This window comes from Varanus komodoensis, unplaced genomic scaffold, assembly GCF_004798865.1.
Source record: "Varanus komodoensis strain SLA01 unplaced genomic scaffold, ASM479886v1 scaffold21, whole genome shotgun sequence".
NCBI classification, from domain to species: Eukaryota; Metazoa; Chordata; class Lepidosauria; order Squamata; family Varanidae; genus Varanus; species Varanus komodoensis.
The window spans coordinates 19172251-19188499 of NW_025335589.1; the positions used below are offsets into that span (position 1 = coordinate 19172251).

At 38.2% G+C, this 16249-nt stretch overlaps 1 protein-coding gene across 4 annotated transcripts in view; it reads right to left on the reverse strand.

Moving 5' to 3' along the window:
• Positions 1–16249, reverse strand: part of LOC123023708 (vascular endothelial growth factor C-like) — a 63029-nt gene that overhangs the window by 20499 nt on the left and 26281 nt on the right. Inside the window, exons 1-4 of one of the 4 annotated variants that reach the window (XM_044430639.1) lie at positions 11806–12550; positions 9312–9360; positions 4886–5108; positions 1567–1757 (exon numbers count right to left, since the gene is read on the reverse strand). In XM_044430639.1, coding sequence (XP_044286574.1) covers positions 1567–1757; positions 4886–5108; positions 9312–9360; positions 11806–11972 — 630 coding nt within the window. In that variant the 5' untranslated portion in view covers positions 11973–12550. Of the gene's footprint in view, positions 1–1566; positions 1758–4885; positions 5109–5881; positions 5960–9311; positions 9361–11805; positions 12551–16249 lie in introns of those variants that run through there. The other 3 variants (XM_044430642.1, XM_044430641.1, XM_044430640.1) reach the window with 3 other exon arrangements.

A 16249-nucleotide genomic window follows, 5' to 3' on the forward strand; every position in this document is an offset into this window, starting at 1 on the left:
CTGGGAGGCATTTTTTTTTTCCCTAAACCTCCATAGGATTATGGAAAAGAAGACATTGAGGTGAATGTGCAAATGACCACTGCTGTATGTTATTACATAGCCTACAAACATAGCACCCTGGACAGACTAATTTTGCCTGATCTCGGAAGCTAAGCAGGATAAGGCCTGGTTAGTACTTGGATGAGAGACTGCCTGGGGATACTGGGTGCTGAAGGCTATCAAAGGTGGAACCCAATCCTCAACATTCTTAAGCTTATCCATGATGCAGATAGTAGTACACATCAGCATATGTTACCTGGTAGGAACTGTTTTCCTGTGTCAAAGAGCGATTGTGTGAAATGTTGAAGATAACTTTCTAGACTGGGGCTCTTGTCAGCTTTTCCTTTTTTTATCCCTTCCATATAATTTCTTCATATTTTGCTGGTTTAAGCCTTTGTAACAAATTTCTGTTTTTCATGATCTCTTCCTAAAATAATACTATAAGCTAGAATAGACCAAATTTTGTTTTAAGTTGCACTGTGCAGAATTAGGCTTTCCAGATCAAAATTAAAAATGATTAATTAAAGTTGCTATCTGAGAGATTCAGCCCCCCTCCCAAAAAGGTGCACACAACCTGATATTTATTCTTCTATGTAATTTACCCAGGTTGACTACCTCTATCTGTGGGAATGCTTGAGGTCAGTGATTCCACTGAGACCAATAGGACCAAAAAAGTTTATCTGGCTGATGAATTCTGAGAGTTGTACTAAATACTGTTGTTCAAATGCATGTGAGAATGTATGTGACTAGCCACTTTCAAGCTGGACTAGTCCTCTTGCTAAAATATAAAAACCCTGGAAGAGACATGGTGAATCAGCTCAATGTTATTTTGCCCAGTATCTTGTATCCCATAGTGGCCTACAAAATAACTATATGCAACCCAAAAGCAGGATCTAAGAACATGACAAAAGCTATGCTGGATCAGACCAGAGGTCCATCCAGTCCAGCACACTGTGCACATGGTGGCAGACCAGCTGCCCACACGATCTTTTAAGCAGGGTGGATGCAAGGGATCTGGGGAAAACTGGCTTGAAGCACTTGGGTCCTCTGATTATTTGAGTTGTCAGTCAATTATTTGATATGTTGAATTAGTCTTAGGTCTCTGTTCATTTGGTTTTGCCCTTGCTCAAAATAATTGCTTTCAAATTTCAGTATTTAGTCCATGGCTATTTGCTGCTTTATATCACACTAGTTCTTCTTGGGAAAGGACACTAAACTTTTTATTTTCCTGCAGTGTTAAACTGCCTTGAAGTTTGCCAGTCATGCTACTATTTAGCAAAATTTGAAATATTTTTCACAATATTTCAGATTGTGCTAAATAGTTTTTACCTGTAAAATAGTATTATTTTCCCTTCTCAACTCATGTCACTTATTTAGCTCCCTGTATATCATTCTGCTAATACAAAGCACATAACAATTCTAGAAGAAATATTATATTTTACAATTGAACAGTGGAACAGCATATTTTGTTTTAACACCGGATATACTTAGGAACAAACTCAGAATGCATCTGTGGTAACAACCTACCGTTTTGCTGATGTAGCTTGTGCTGATATTCATGCACTGCAGCCCTTCACTATTGCAGCAACCTCCACATCTGTAGATGGACACACATGGAGGTTTAAAGAAGATGTTTGTTGTTGCTCCAGATTCCTTCCCCACATCTACACATACCTCACGTGGCATGCATTGAGTTTTTCTCCACTCATTATCAATACCTGCCAAGTTACAGGGAAAGCTCATAGGTTATAAAGAAGTTGGTTTTTTTTAATAGTTCAAAATCAGACTCCCTGAAAATTAGTTGAAGCCCAAGAAGCAAGGGATTAAAAAAGGAGGGAGGTAAAGTCTGAGAAAGCAGCTGGTCAGCAGTAGCCAGATACCTTGGGAGGACTGTCAGAAGATAGTCCACAGGAATTAAAGTCAAGTTGGAATCTGAGAGATGAAAAATCAAGCAAGGAATGTAAATAGGAAAGGTACATACGGTCTGGAACTTCAGAGGTGAAGGACAGAATGTTCATTGGAAACAACCAACCAAATACTTGCTTACCTCTAGCATTTAGAAGTGATTATAAATGGTCCTTAACAAAGTTTCAACAATCATGAAGACAGATTAGATGAAAAAAGCCATGACTTCAGAGAAAACATGTTACTTACCATCCTGGAACTTTATGGAGCTCAAGCCTAAAAGGTTTGAGTGCCCCTACTCTCAAAGGGAGATACCCTCCTCAAGGGTCAGGACATGTACTTACTACTCAGTTGGTTATTGTGAGAATGTCTCTCAACAGTATCTCCCTCAAAAAAGGAGGTACTTGCAGAGGCAAAGGAGGCTAGTTTGTGGGACTTCACAGATGAATGTCTGAAGAACATCACTTAGAGTTAAGCAACCTTTCTTTTTCATAGACTCTGAACAGGCACATGTATCGAAGACTGGCAACTGACATATTTAGAGGAAAATGCTGGTGTTCTTTTGGAGGAAAGCTGCTGAGGACAGCTCTCTCTGTCAGTGCTTACTGTCACTTCCAAAACATAACACTTCATTATAGTAGGCAGGACAGTTAATGGATTCACTTTGATGAGTTCTGGTAAATGAAATACAAAAAGGTGACTATTTCTAGTATAAAGCTCTCTAATAATGCACATGAGAGGTTGATTTGCTACATTGCGAAACAGTTTAATAATGGAAAAAATCCAGTATGGCAGCTGCTAAGAGGAAAGCCCTAAAACCTTTTTCAGATTGATCCCCACAACACAGGAAAAGTTTATGGTGTAAGGAAGGTAGTTCTGTACAGACAGAAAACCAAGGCTCCATGTACAGACAGTACATGTACAGACAGTATACTCAGCATTACCTTTGAGGTTCACAAAGATTGGAAAAATCAATTTCTGATTGATATGAAAGGAACCAGTTCATATATTGATCTGAGCCAATGGATAACATATGGGGAATAGCAATTTCTTGAGCTCATTAACAAACAAATCAGATGGACTAGAATGTATAGTACACAGTTTATTCAGTGTCTTTGCCAATGTAATGGCCATCAAAAATACGTTAATAAACAGAAGACATATCACACATAGGCATGAGATCAAGAATTTCATACAAGCTGAATAAAGACCAAAGACAATTTCAGGAATAGACATTCTGAAGGATGTAAATTGTTAAGACTTTTACCAAAGCAGTTGATGAATGGATGAACAAACAGTGACTGTTCTTCATTAGGAGGAGGAGATGCAAAAACCTTTACCCAATGAACCCAGACAGAAAAACCAGTTAGAACTTGAACTTACAAGTTAAGAATATAACTTATGAAGAATTGCATTTGTAAAGTCATAAGAAGTCAGTTCACTTCACTGTATAGACACCCCTTGTGGAAGGATATAATGGAGCTTTGCAAAGGTTTGTAAGAAAGCTTGATTCTTTAGGCAATTAGGTTCATTGTAGTGGAGGACTTGACTCATTCTGAGCTAAGAGGTCTCAGAATTACTGTGCTAAGTTTGGTGAATCTCTGTTGTCATAGTCACTAAAGTGCAATGAAGATGTATTTGTTCTGTTGTGTAGCACTTTTGCAGTGATGGGAAATAGAAGGAAGATGTACAGAAGGAGAAATAGAGAAATCAGGGACAATATATTACAATAAGAAATTGATTACTGAGATGGAGCTCCTCTGCAGAACTGAGTGCATTCAGAGAAAAGGTCCATCAGAGAATAACCTCAGAGACTAAAGAAGGAGTATCAAGGGATCAGCAACTATCTGTGAATATTGTTTTCCACAAGATTTTGAATGGGAAATTATTCCAATGCAAATGAGGTCAATTTGTGTGGGGTTATTTGCTTAGGTAGATCTTCAGTTTCATTGGAAAAAAATAATGCAAATTAGCTTCATTTGCATAGTTCATTTTCAGTTACCAAAAATGTTCAGGATGCACATCTTCTGGCTCTCGAGATGAGGTTTATTAAGTACCCTGTGAGTTGGGCTATCTCTAAAGGCAAGTGTGAAGGGGATAATCTTCCCTGTCAAGTGGGTGGTGGTGGTGGCTCTTGGACAGAAGCTCCTGGACTTGAGCTACAGGAAGTTCCCCAGTGGTGCTTTGCTGAAGTACCGCACCATGTGCTTGAAGAAAGACTATTCCTCTCCTACCCTACCCCTCAAAGAAAAAGTGCAGGGCCACAATGAAAATAATATGCAGGCAGGCCTACTTCCAAACATTTTTTGTTGGACATTTTCCACAAGTCTAAAGTCCTGTTCCCAAAGTGGAACAGGATGCTACATCCTACAACTAGATTAGGTGGAAAGCTGTCAATAAATTAATCACCCAGGATTGCACCAGGAGCTGGAACTGTCAAATTGCCTAGATCTTGCCCAAATGACTCTTAGGTATCAATGATGGCCAACTGATTTTGACACCAGTTTCTGCTTCTCCCCAGTTCTCTGGTATAAATGATTGGTGAGGCACACTACCAAAATATGCATTAGAAATTAACCTGTTTCCTTTAAATTCTGTCTGCTTTTTCTTGACTTAGACTCCCTTCCTTGTCTCCCCTGCCTTTTGTCCAGTCCTTCAAAAGCCCATGCTTGAACTGAATCAATAGGCATTCAGATACAGTGCCCCAATGCATCCCTATTTATTACAGTAACTGTAAAAGATGGTTGAAAAACTCTAAATGCTTACTGTAGTTCTTGTTATTAATGAGGTTTGGCATTCTGAATATACTAAATCATGCCTTAATATGATATGTCTCAGTTTTGTTTTCAGTGCTTAAATTTTAAAATATATTTGACAGAACTGATATACTCTAACATCTTGGTTTACAGTATTTGGTATACATTAAATTTACAACACTTACTTTTCAAGATCTCTGCATTGTAATGTACTGCAGCAAATTTTATTGGATTTGAATCCTCTGATCTTGCATCGAAGCTGGGTTGTTCCCTATTATGTTGCCAGCTCCCTTTTCTCAACTGACATTTGAACATTTTCCAGTATTCTGGATAAAGTACTGTCATGAGTTCATCGACACTGGAAACAGACCGCAACTGTTCTTCCAATTCTTTACTTGCATGAGTCTGCTAAAGAAATATGCAAAAATAATTACATTACTTTTCACAATATACAAATGCTGATGCATATTAATCACATGATTTGCTGCATTTAAGTAAGAAAATACTATCTCAACATAGAGACCATTTTGGGAAAAAAATAGCCTTCAAGTTAAAGTGATCTATGTGCTTGCATCATCAGCTCTTTATCAATATCTTGATATGAATGAAAGCAAAGGCATATTAACCTTGCCCATTCCATCTCATTACAAACTGCCAGCTTGGCCGTGGACATGGTGACTGGGTTTGCATGATATGATAACCTACTGTGGTTTATAAGCCACAGGGGGTTAACCTGTTGTTCGAAGCCAGCACGTGTTCTATAGCTGAATTAACTCATCATGGCTAGCACAGTCATGTCAAACATTAAGAGAACGTGTCCAGAGTGTCAAAAAAACATTGCTGCTCTGGCCAGGAACTGTGAGCCAAGGTGGTACATTCAGCCAGGCCTCCACCTGGAAAAAGCCAACTGTATATGCCCCGTCCCACAGAATCACCCTCCCTCTGAGCCTGATTCCTGCTCAAGAGTTGGGCTGGAAAGGGTTCAATTCTGTCTGCCAGTGAGCGGCACCTTTCCTGATCTTCATGCTAGGTACAAGGTGGCCCATTCCTTCTCAACCTCTTGTCTCCCCACCCTCACTTCTACCAATGCTGAGCAGTCTCACTCTGTGAGTAGATGCACTGTACCAGCTTTTGGCCATATAACCCTGTTCCCTCAATACGTGGCATTCCTGCAGTATCACCTGGGATTCTGCAGCAGGATGAGGGAGGTGGGGAGAGTACAGCTTCCCACTGTGTGTGATCATCTGTCAGGCACAGGGAAGTTTGCCTGCAATACACGGGTAAAATTCCCAGGAGGATTAGTATGTTGCACAAATGCTCCCAGACCCAGTAATCCCAAAACTAGTTTTAGGTAACCAGGAATAAACTGCAGAGTTTCTTCTAGAATTAGGCTTTAATTCTATGCACAGCTGTTTAGAAACAAACTTCATTGGACTAAGCCTGTATAGGATCAGGCTTTGAGGACTGAATTGCCTTTGAAATGCCTCTGTTTTAAGAGCTCAGGTCTCATTCAAGGGGTTATTCATTTATCTTTGCAACACACCTGTGAAATGGGTTATTTTTCAAGATAGTGACTGGTCTCAGTGAGCTTCAGGGCTAAGCCAGGAATAAACTCAGGTCTCCCTTATCTGTTCCTCACACTCTATAATTGATGGTCTTCCTACAGCATGGGTATCACATGACACAAACAACAGAAGTGTAGCATCCCTGACAGGAACAGAAGGTCACATGGATTTGACACCAGAAGACAGGTAGGCCTACACTCTCAGCTCTTAGCAATGCAGTCAAAATCACTCTAAAACACAGAATACTACATATGTACTGGAGTGCTTATTGAAATGTGCTACTTTGGACGTAACTTGTGGAACACTTGTCAGAAGGTTGGCTATAGGCCACCTCTTTTCTATTATAACATGCCTGCTATAAAATCTGTGACAAATGTGAAATGAGAATCAAGGCATCTTATTAGCACACTTGCTTTCAGAGAGGTGTATTCCAACTCATTCATGGGTTTCAGAAATGGAGACTGTAAACTTGATGGCCATACATTGGAACTGTGAAAGCTAGGAGATCGTCTGTGACTAGTGAAAACAAGAAAAAGAACTAGAACACTTCCTGCATTTTTGACATTCAGCTGTAAGACTGGATGTAATACAACTGTGAGTACTTGAAGGTGGTGTTCCCTGGTCCTCTATGTGTGGTTCTTGTGTTGGATTTGCATGCAACCTGTACATATGATTGATCCTGAACAAGATGCTCTGGAAACACTGGAAAAGTCATATGTTGACTCTCCCAATGGTGGAAGTTATGCCAACAACTTGTGATCTCTACTATTAAGCAACACAAAATTGCTGTGAGTCAAGAAATAAAAGGACAGTTTTTTGAAGTAACAGCAAAGACACAGTTAAAGTAAAATGCATCACTGTAGAAGTCAAATTGCAGTGTGCTAGGTAAAATTGATTCTGAATTCTCAATATACTGAAACGGATGGTATACTCCACTTACAAGCAAAGATTGATCCTATTTTACTATAGTAGCCACTTGAAATAATAAATAGTATTTTAATAACAAGAAGATGTATGGATAGTTATGAAGTCTAGTGAAATTATAATTTTGCCCAGACATTTCAAATAAAACCTGCACATTTCTAGATATAGTCCCTTGATAGTCATGATATACAGAAAAGTCAACCAAAAACTTAAATTTTCAAAATTTTTAAAATTGTTCTGTCTGATCTTCTTACCATTTTGATTGCAAGAACATTCAAATCATTTATTAATTTCAGGTATATCACTATTTTTAGCTGAACAAAATGAAATCCACCATTTTCTAATGGTTTCCTTCCATACCCAGCTTGTTTTTGGAGGGCTTTTGATATAATTATCACAGCTATGAAATAAACATATCCTGCAATTTTCAGCTTTTTATGCTAAATGCCTGGACTAGGTCTTCAATTTTTGCAATTATACAATGTTTAAAACAGTTCACAAGGTACAGTTATTATTACTATTATTACATTACATTGTTTAATATAAGACAAAATCACTATTAAATAGCATCAATATTTGCATGTCATATGTATTTCAGTTCTACCACCTTTTAAATCCCTTTAATATTAAATCATAACATTATACCACATTAGTCAGCTAACAAAATCAATACAAAACCAATTCACTTTTTCTAAACATGAAAACAGTTGCCACAAAAAACTCACATTTTATTAGCCAAGGCTGCAAAACCATGTACCTGGAAATGAGGACAACTGAGCACAATGGCACTTACTTCTGAGTAAACCTGCATGGGATTTCACTGTATCAAACATTTAACTACCTAGCCCATATCTCTAAACTCTAAACTTTCTGCAAAGAATTGCTACAATTTAGGGCATTTCAGGTCACAGCATTACAATTTTGAAACAGTGATGTTTCATTATGTAACTGGCTAACTTTCAGGAAAGGGATTTGCAACTCCTTAACTTCTACCAAATATTGAAGGGCAGCATATGTATTCAGTATAATTAAGTAATTAAAATGCCGTTACCTGTTGCTGCTGACAGTATTCAGGCATGAATCATCTCCACCAAATAAAAACCTTCTTTGTTCATGTAACAATGTCAATTTCATGGGGAAGGGCTTCATCTAGTCTCCTCTCACATATCCTATTTCATTTTTCTATCTACACCAAGCTTTTCATGGAAAATCATTCAAAAAAGCATTCCATTTCCTCCAGGGAATGATGGTGTACATGATGTTGTCTTTTTTAAAGTGCTTTGCTAGAAGCTGTAATATTAGCTAGAGTGAGAAGGTTCACCTAGTGACTAACACAGCAGAGTAGGTATCTGAACAACTCAAATCAATTTGACCCATGTCCTACTTTCATAATAATTACACAGTGTGGAACCATTTTCTGTTTCCTTAATTTGCCTGCCCTGACATGTTTTAAAAAGCTCTGTAAGTTAAATTTAGAAAGGCTTCAAATGTTATTTTCTTGTCATGCAGAACCTCATAATGATCATTAAACATTTAGCAAAAGATAAACGATAAATTAAGATCATGTTTAAAATTAACAAAGTTCAAACATACCCTAAATTAAAAGATTTCATGCAGTGTTGAATAAAGTCACTTTTGAGGTGTTTTATTGTACAGTTCTAATCAAGTCACATTGTATACAGTTGTCTTACTCCCAAGTAAATGTGCACAGAAATACAACTAGAACTATATATTGCATTACAATCTAATTTATTAACTGAAGGCTTCCACATTTTAGTGCCATACTACTATTAATATTCCATGAAATATAAGAATGAGAATGCCCAATTGTTGGCATGTCCTTATGAAACCAAATTATAATGCAAGCAGACACTTATTCCATGCATATATTTCATATATCACAGGGAATGTGAACCTCTGTAATGGCAGAATTAAAATTCAAGACTGCAAATTAGAGAACAGACCTCAAAGTATCAACAACTTTTCAAAGCCATCATAAAAAAGATCCCAGGATTTGTAAAAGCTGTAAGGCAGATCCAAGAAGAAGCAAGGAGCGGGCACAGGCAGTGTAGCTTGGCTTTTTCAAGTTATCTGGATCTTCTTATGCCATATAATTACTTACTTGAGGCGTCTCTCTTCTTGGCACACTATTCTGAATTGCATTGGTCAGTCTGTGGGAAGGGACACTTGTCAAGGTCTGGCACTCTTAGTGGACCAGGATTAGGAGCGGAGAAAGCTGCCTTGTACTGAGTCAGGCTGTCACTGTCAGGAGCTCTCCCAGCTTTCAGGAAGGTTTTCACCCAGAGAGTGGGGATTGTACCAGGGCCCTTCTGCAGGCAAAGCATGTGCTCTGCCCCTGAGCTGCAGTCCCTCCCACATTAAGTGCTTGGTTCAACTAGACTGCCTTTTGGTGCGCTTCTTCCAATTCTGCAATTTCTGGAAAGGACAAAAGTGAGGCAGAACTGGCCAACACGCTCTCTCATTGCCACTTTACATCAATTACATAATTAGTTTGGAAGTCAGCCACTACAGCGTGCTACGTTTCAACCACATAAACATGTCTGGTGAAGTCAGTGGATTTCAGCATTCCTATGTAATCATTTGTGCTCTAACCTTTTATAGGAAAAAAAGAAAAGAAATGCAACAGAACAATCACCTCAGTTTTCCTCATGTTACATGAACTCTTGAACTTGTAAAGATTCTGTTTTATAGGAACAGGGAGGTCTATGTACTACTATTTAGTCATAAGATATTAGTCTTCCTACCAGTGCCTGAGACTCATGAAATTGTAACATATGCATCTATTTCCAAAAGAAGATGCAAAGGCTGGCCCAGAGGCTGCATAGATTATTGTTTCCATATGTCATTTTCATACATCTTAAGATGACTAATGTGGACACCTGCATCTTCTAAAACTAACATTGGAAGAAACCTGGAGCATAGCGTCTCTCTTTCTCATTCTCCCTCTATATGTTAATGTGTGTCTTTTCTGTATAGTCTGTTTTATCAGCTGCAAAATGTTATTTATTTATTTCATTTTGGTACCACCCAAGAGCCAAAACCTCTGGCCAGTTCACAGCAATTCATAAAACACAAAAGCAAAAATAAAATGCATCATGAAATACAGATAAAAAGCACTTCATTTCAGTATGTACAATTTAAAACAATCTAAACAGCTGAAACAATTTCAATTTATAAAACAAAACCAATTGTTTATACCAATAGAAAAGAATGTGTGTCTGTTTGTCTATTCATTAATCAGTGCCCTAACACCAAGATCATGAAACATAGCATGGATACTAAGGGACTATAGTGTGTGGGCCTCAGGGTTATCTTGTTAAAATGCAGTAATTGGTTGTAATTAATTGAGTATGTCCATGTTGGCTGAAGCCTGCAGTAACTTGTTCAGCTGCTAGGAGCAGAACAGCATATAGCCTTACCCTTCATCTGGTTTGAAGTGACAGGAGATTAGTAAGCCAAAGGACACAATTATATTCCTGTTCTCTCTTCCCTGCTGTGGAAGAGTCCCCACTCAGGAGAATGAAGCAGACATACCCTGCTTTTACAAGGTATATCACTGCAGGTGAGTGCCAGTGGTCATGCCTTTACTCAGAGCAGGCACAATGAAAATTTTGCTGTACCAAACTAAGAACTATTCCAAATCATGCTTAGGCAGGCCCATTCATTAAACTTTTCTTAAAATAGTTCTTTACAGAAAACCACTAAGAGCCCCAAAGCACAAAAGACTGATTTTTGTTGTTGGCATTGTGTTGCATAAGCTCCTGTGCACTAGATCTCACTTTGTTAGATACATAAAATATAATCCACCATTGGCAGGTAGACCATCCTTCCCAAACCTGTTGTTTTCCAGATATTTGGGTTACAACTGCCTTCAGTCCCAAGCATAGATAATGGTCTGAGGTGTATTAGATCTGTAGCCAAAAAACTTAGGAGGATACCACCAGGTTGGGCAGTGCTGATACAATACATAATGGGTGAGTGGTGGTGGGAATGTGTAAACAATAGACCAAAATGCCATGAAATTTATAGGATGATAGTCACTTAAGCCTCATACAAGGAAAGAACAACGAGGCTCATTCATAACAACCCTCCCTGGCAATGCTAATTTGCTGTGCTCATTTAGGGGTAACTTTCCTTATGCAAACCTTACATGATGCAAATTATTTATAAAATGGGACACATTATCAACTGTTTTGCATCAATAATATATAAAATTCCCCTTTGGATATACATCTTAATTTGGTGGGGGGCTCGAGAGTGTTGGAGAAATCAAGAGCAATGCTGCCAGGAAGTCAGGCTCTGACTAGTCTGGGTTTCCAGCAGGGCCACCTAAGGTGGAGTGGTGAAAGTTGAGACATCTGACTAAGATGCGTTCATCTTCTTCAGGAGTAATGGTCACATCAGCAAAAGAAAATGGATCTGTAATGGAGATGGGGGTGGAGAAACTCCTGATGGGCAACTAATGTGCAGCAGCAGCAACTGAAGGCAACACTGGTAGAGGATCTTGCCCAGACAAAGGCAGTGAGGCTCAAGCTAACTCTGTTTAGTATTGCACAGGAGGAGACCATGGTTAACCATATCTAAACATTTCTTACCTTGTAAGCCCTATGATGAAAGAATCCAAAATGAAACAAGAGATAGTACCAGATGGAACTTCCAGGTCAGAAGGCACGCAATCAGCTACTGGGGAAGAGCAAAGGACAAGTACGAATAGCGCTGTCACTAATGATGCAACTAGAGCAAAACTGAAAGTGGCTGCCATATACAGATGTAAAAGGGAAGTCCAATGCTGCACATTACATACAACTGAAACATGGTATGAGAAATATGAATTGAGGCAAGCTGGAAGCAATAAAGCATGAATGGAATGTTTAAACACAGTATTTAGTGTGAGCAAACTAAACTAGACTCAAGTGGGACATTTTCAGTCAGACAAACACAAAGGGTTTATTATGGAAATTACAAGCTCAGAAGAAGCAGAGTAGCTCTATTACTGAAGTATTACGTAGCACAGACAGGAAGGGTCTATTGTGCAAAATCTGACTGAACCATATCAGAATTCTTGGAAAACCTATCAACATAGCTATTATTCAGGTCAATGCTCCAACCACAGATGTTTCAGCCGTTCAAGAGGAAACTGTCAACACACCAAAACAAGACATGCTGATAATCATAAACAACTGAAATGCAAAAGTAGGAAACAAAGCAGAATCAAATGTAGAATTTGGCCTACGGGTCAGAAACAAAGCAGGAGAAGGACTCATAGAATATCGTGAAGCTCACCATCTGCTTATATCTACTTCAGGCAACTGATCAGATGATTATACTGTCACCAGATGGCAAATACAGAAATCAAACAGACTACATAATTGGAATTAGCTGATGGAGAATCTATATTCTTGGTGCCAAAACGAGACAAGGAGCAGATTGTTGTAGTGATCACAAAGTATCATTATCAAAAAACAGAGTAAACCTGAAAAAGTTCACTAACAGAAGTGCAGTGCCAAACTACAGCTTAAATAACATTCCTGATGAATTAAAAGTCCATGTAAAAACATATTTGCATTACTGATCACAACTGAATGTGAGTCAAAGAGGTATTATTAGGGAGGAATGCAAAAAGAGAATTCCTGTAGCAAAAAGAGGGAGGAAAAGCTCAAATGGATGATGGATGAAACTTGCTAAGGGCAGCTAAGAAGTAAAAGGTGAAAGAAATAGGATCCAAATCCAAAGAACTATTGCAATGGACAGTGCAAAGAGAACGAAAAGAGCAAGAAAGAAAAGAACAAAATATGAAAAGAGATCTCTAGATTAGGAATACTGAAAGACCAACAGGGTCTAGGGTTGCAGTGATCCTTCCTAGAGTCTGGCTTTCTCCTGCTTGTCAGACTTTCTCCAAGACACGTGACTTTGGCCCTTTAGCAAGTGACTTGTGCTATGTAAATATGCTTCATTTGCATTACGGGTACTCTGCCATCTAGAATCTTTTCTATAAATGGAAAAGCAGTGAAGTGCAATGTTCCAGGGTATTCCTTCCTCCCAGATCAATACAGGTAAGTCGAGGAAAGCTGAAAATAAAAGGAGTCCAAGAATTGAATCTTCCCTTTGTTTCCTATCCCAGAACTTGCAGGGCTACCTCCACACATTCCTTGGTCTTCATGAAAGTGTGAATAGTGATGCAATTTCATAGAAGCAGTTCAGTCTGTTTTCACACAGTGATGCAGGAGGCTTCCTTCTACTGGGCCAGCCCTGAATACGTTTCCAGTTCTGCCACTAAGAGATAATCCCAGTCTTTAAAACTTAGTAGAGCACACTTCGAGTGGAAAGAGAAGATAATTTTAGCCAAAAAGCAAGACTTAGCATTAGTTACAAGAAAGGCTAATTCTAAGTCTGATTTACATACAATTACTTTAAAAAAAAATTCAGTATTCTTTGACCTGCCAAGCCTTCTATAATTTTGTATTTTTATTGTTATTAAAAAGCTTTTATATTGCATTCTTTATATAAATTTATGTTATTTTACTTTTAAGCATCCAGTTAATAGCAATGATGATAACTTATGGTCAACAGATACTGAATTTGTCAAACACTGACCTTTTTTTGCTAAAGGGCCAAAGTCACGTGTCTTGGAGTTTGTCTCCTGCTTGTCAGACTTCCTCTCATGCTTACTCCTCACTTAGTGAGTAAGCTGAGAGAAAGTTCAAAAACATTCACAGAAGTCTGGTTGTGCAACCTTCTTCTACAGCACATGTGGTACAAAACAAAAGCTGCAAGTCATGTGCATGGAAAAGAGATATGGCTTGTGAACTATTTGCATAGACTTGCTTTCTTGTAGGTGCCCAAATGAATGCTCAGCACACTCGGTGCCAAGTAAGACTCACAGCTGCTAGAAGCAGGCTGGAGTCTGGGAAGCTGAGCCCAGGGAATCTGGTGGATTCGCACCCACAAAATGGATTGCTCACACATCCCTAATACTATCTGACCAGGATAAAATAAGGAGTAGTGGAAATGATATACAGAAGAACTGTACAAAAGAAAGGAGAGGCTGCCCTTTGAAGAGATGAAGAACCTACAGTATTAGTGAAATGAAAGCTACTTCAAAAGCACTTGGAAGGAATATAGCACCCAGAATAGACAGGGTACCAATAGAACCATTCTGAACTGCAGAGACTGAATCTGCTCAAATCCTAACAGGAATATGCCAACAAAACAACAGCCCACAAATCAGAAAGGTACAATATACCTTCCAGTCCCCAAGAAAGTATATGCTAAAGTGTATAAGCAACATGGGACCATTGCCCTAATTTCCCACGCAAGCAAAATGATAATCAAGGTGTTGCAACATTTTAGCTTATACGGAGTGAGAAATGTCTGATATTCAAGGCCACAAAAGCAACCACAGAGAAAGTTAGAAAGCTTACATCAGCCATAAATCTATTTTGCAGGGCAGGAATACAGAGTGCCCTTCTCTCCATGGTTCGCTCTGCATGAAATGTCCATAATCTTCTGGGTTCACTATTTTACAGGCATCCCCATAGGATTATGCCTATGTCAGAGATTACACAGATCACATACTTGTGAGGTGTATGCATGGTTAGGTGGTAGGAATCCAAAAACTTGTTTATTGGAATAAATGTTATATTGCCTTTGTCCAATCTAACAGTAAAATATTGTGTATCATATATTTTTGCATACTGACTTTTTAAATTGTCCCTGGTGTCTATCATATTAATTCTAAAGGTCAAAATATTTCATACTTTGCTGAGCTTAAAACACATAACTGATGGTGTGACATGAAATAATAAACTTTAGACATTTACAATGTCAGTGCATTTCATTTTCAAGTATGTGTTGACAGAGTTTTTAAAAGAAAAATGATGCCTGTGAATCTTTATGTTTGTTTATATGCCAGTTGACTAACTGAACTGTATCAAGATAGCCTAAAACAATGGAATATTGTGAATAGGTCAGAGTAAAATTAAAATGAACACTTTAAAAGAAAAACAGCATGTATGTGAGAAAAGGCATATATGCCACTGAAATACGTATATGTCTCAGAATAAATTGGAGGTAATAAACAGAGACAGTCCTAATAACCTTAGTGAAAAGGGAACTGAACTGTACTTAAACAGATGAGTGATTGTCAATATGACCATCATTGCCAGTGATGATCCTTTGGGTTAAAATTATTTAGCTTGTTAACAGTTTTCAGTACCTTTGCTTTTCTTAAATTTAAAAAAGTATATTCTGCTCAGTTTCTTTAAAGTGTTACGATAAAAATCTATATAACATTTAAATTTTATTGTGTGCATTATTTTTCCTCAAATATTTCAGGTCAAATATTTGCAGTATATTTGGACACAAAATAATTCAGGGTGCTTTTTAGAAGTTATATTTATTAAATAAAAATAACAGCCTTGCTAATTTAAGACAGTGGCAAACTTATGGCCTTTTGTCATTACAACCTTTTACAACCTGCCCAGAGAACTTTGTCTATCAGGCAGTATAGAAGTTAAATAAATAATTGAAATAAATAAAGTCCAGATGTTTTGGTCCATGGCTTCCATCAACTCTAACCAGAGGAGGCTGGTGGCTGTAATATCACTGGGGAAGTTTATCCATTCTGGGTTTTGGTTTGTGATCTAAAGGAGCTCCCCATGGTGCTGAACTAATTTGGGAGGCAGGGGAGTTGGAGGTGGATAGCACCATAGTCAGTTCTTTCAAGTTTCTACTAAAAAAGCCCCACTGACATTAGAACCACCAAAATTCCTGGAGAGTTACAACTTGTTCAAACCTTTTGTAGGACTGGCACAAACTGAAAAGTTTCTTGAGAAGATGAACCTAATTTGCATTCGAATTCAGGTTTTTTTTCTGGATACCTCATATCACTGCCTACAGGTTCAGGGAAATCCCAAGTTTTTCAAACAAAAATGAAATAAAATAAAAACCATTTGGGAAAAACAAGGGAGAAGAAGTCCAACAGAACAGGACATGTTCAGAGCAGCAAGTAAGTGTTCAAGGAGAAGCAAAAAACCAATG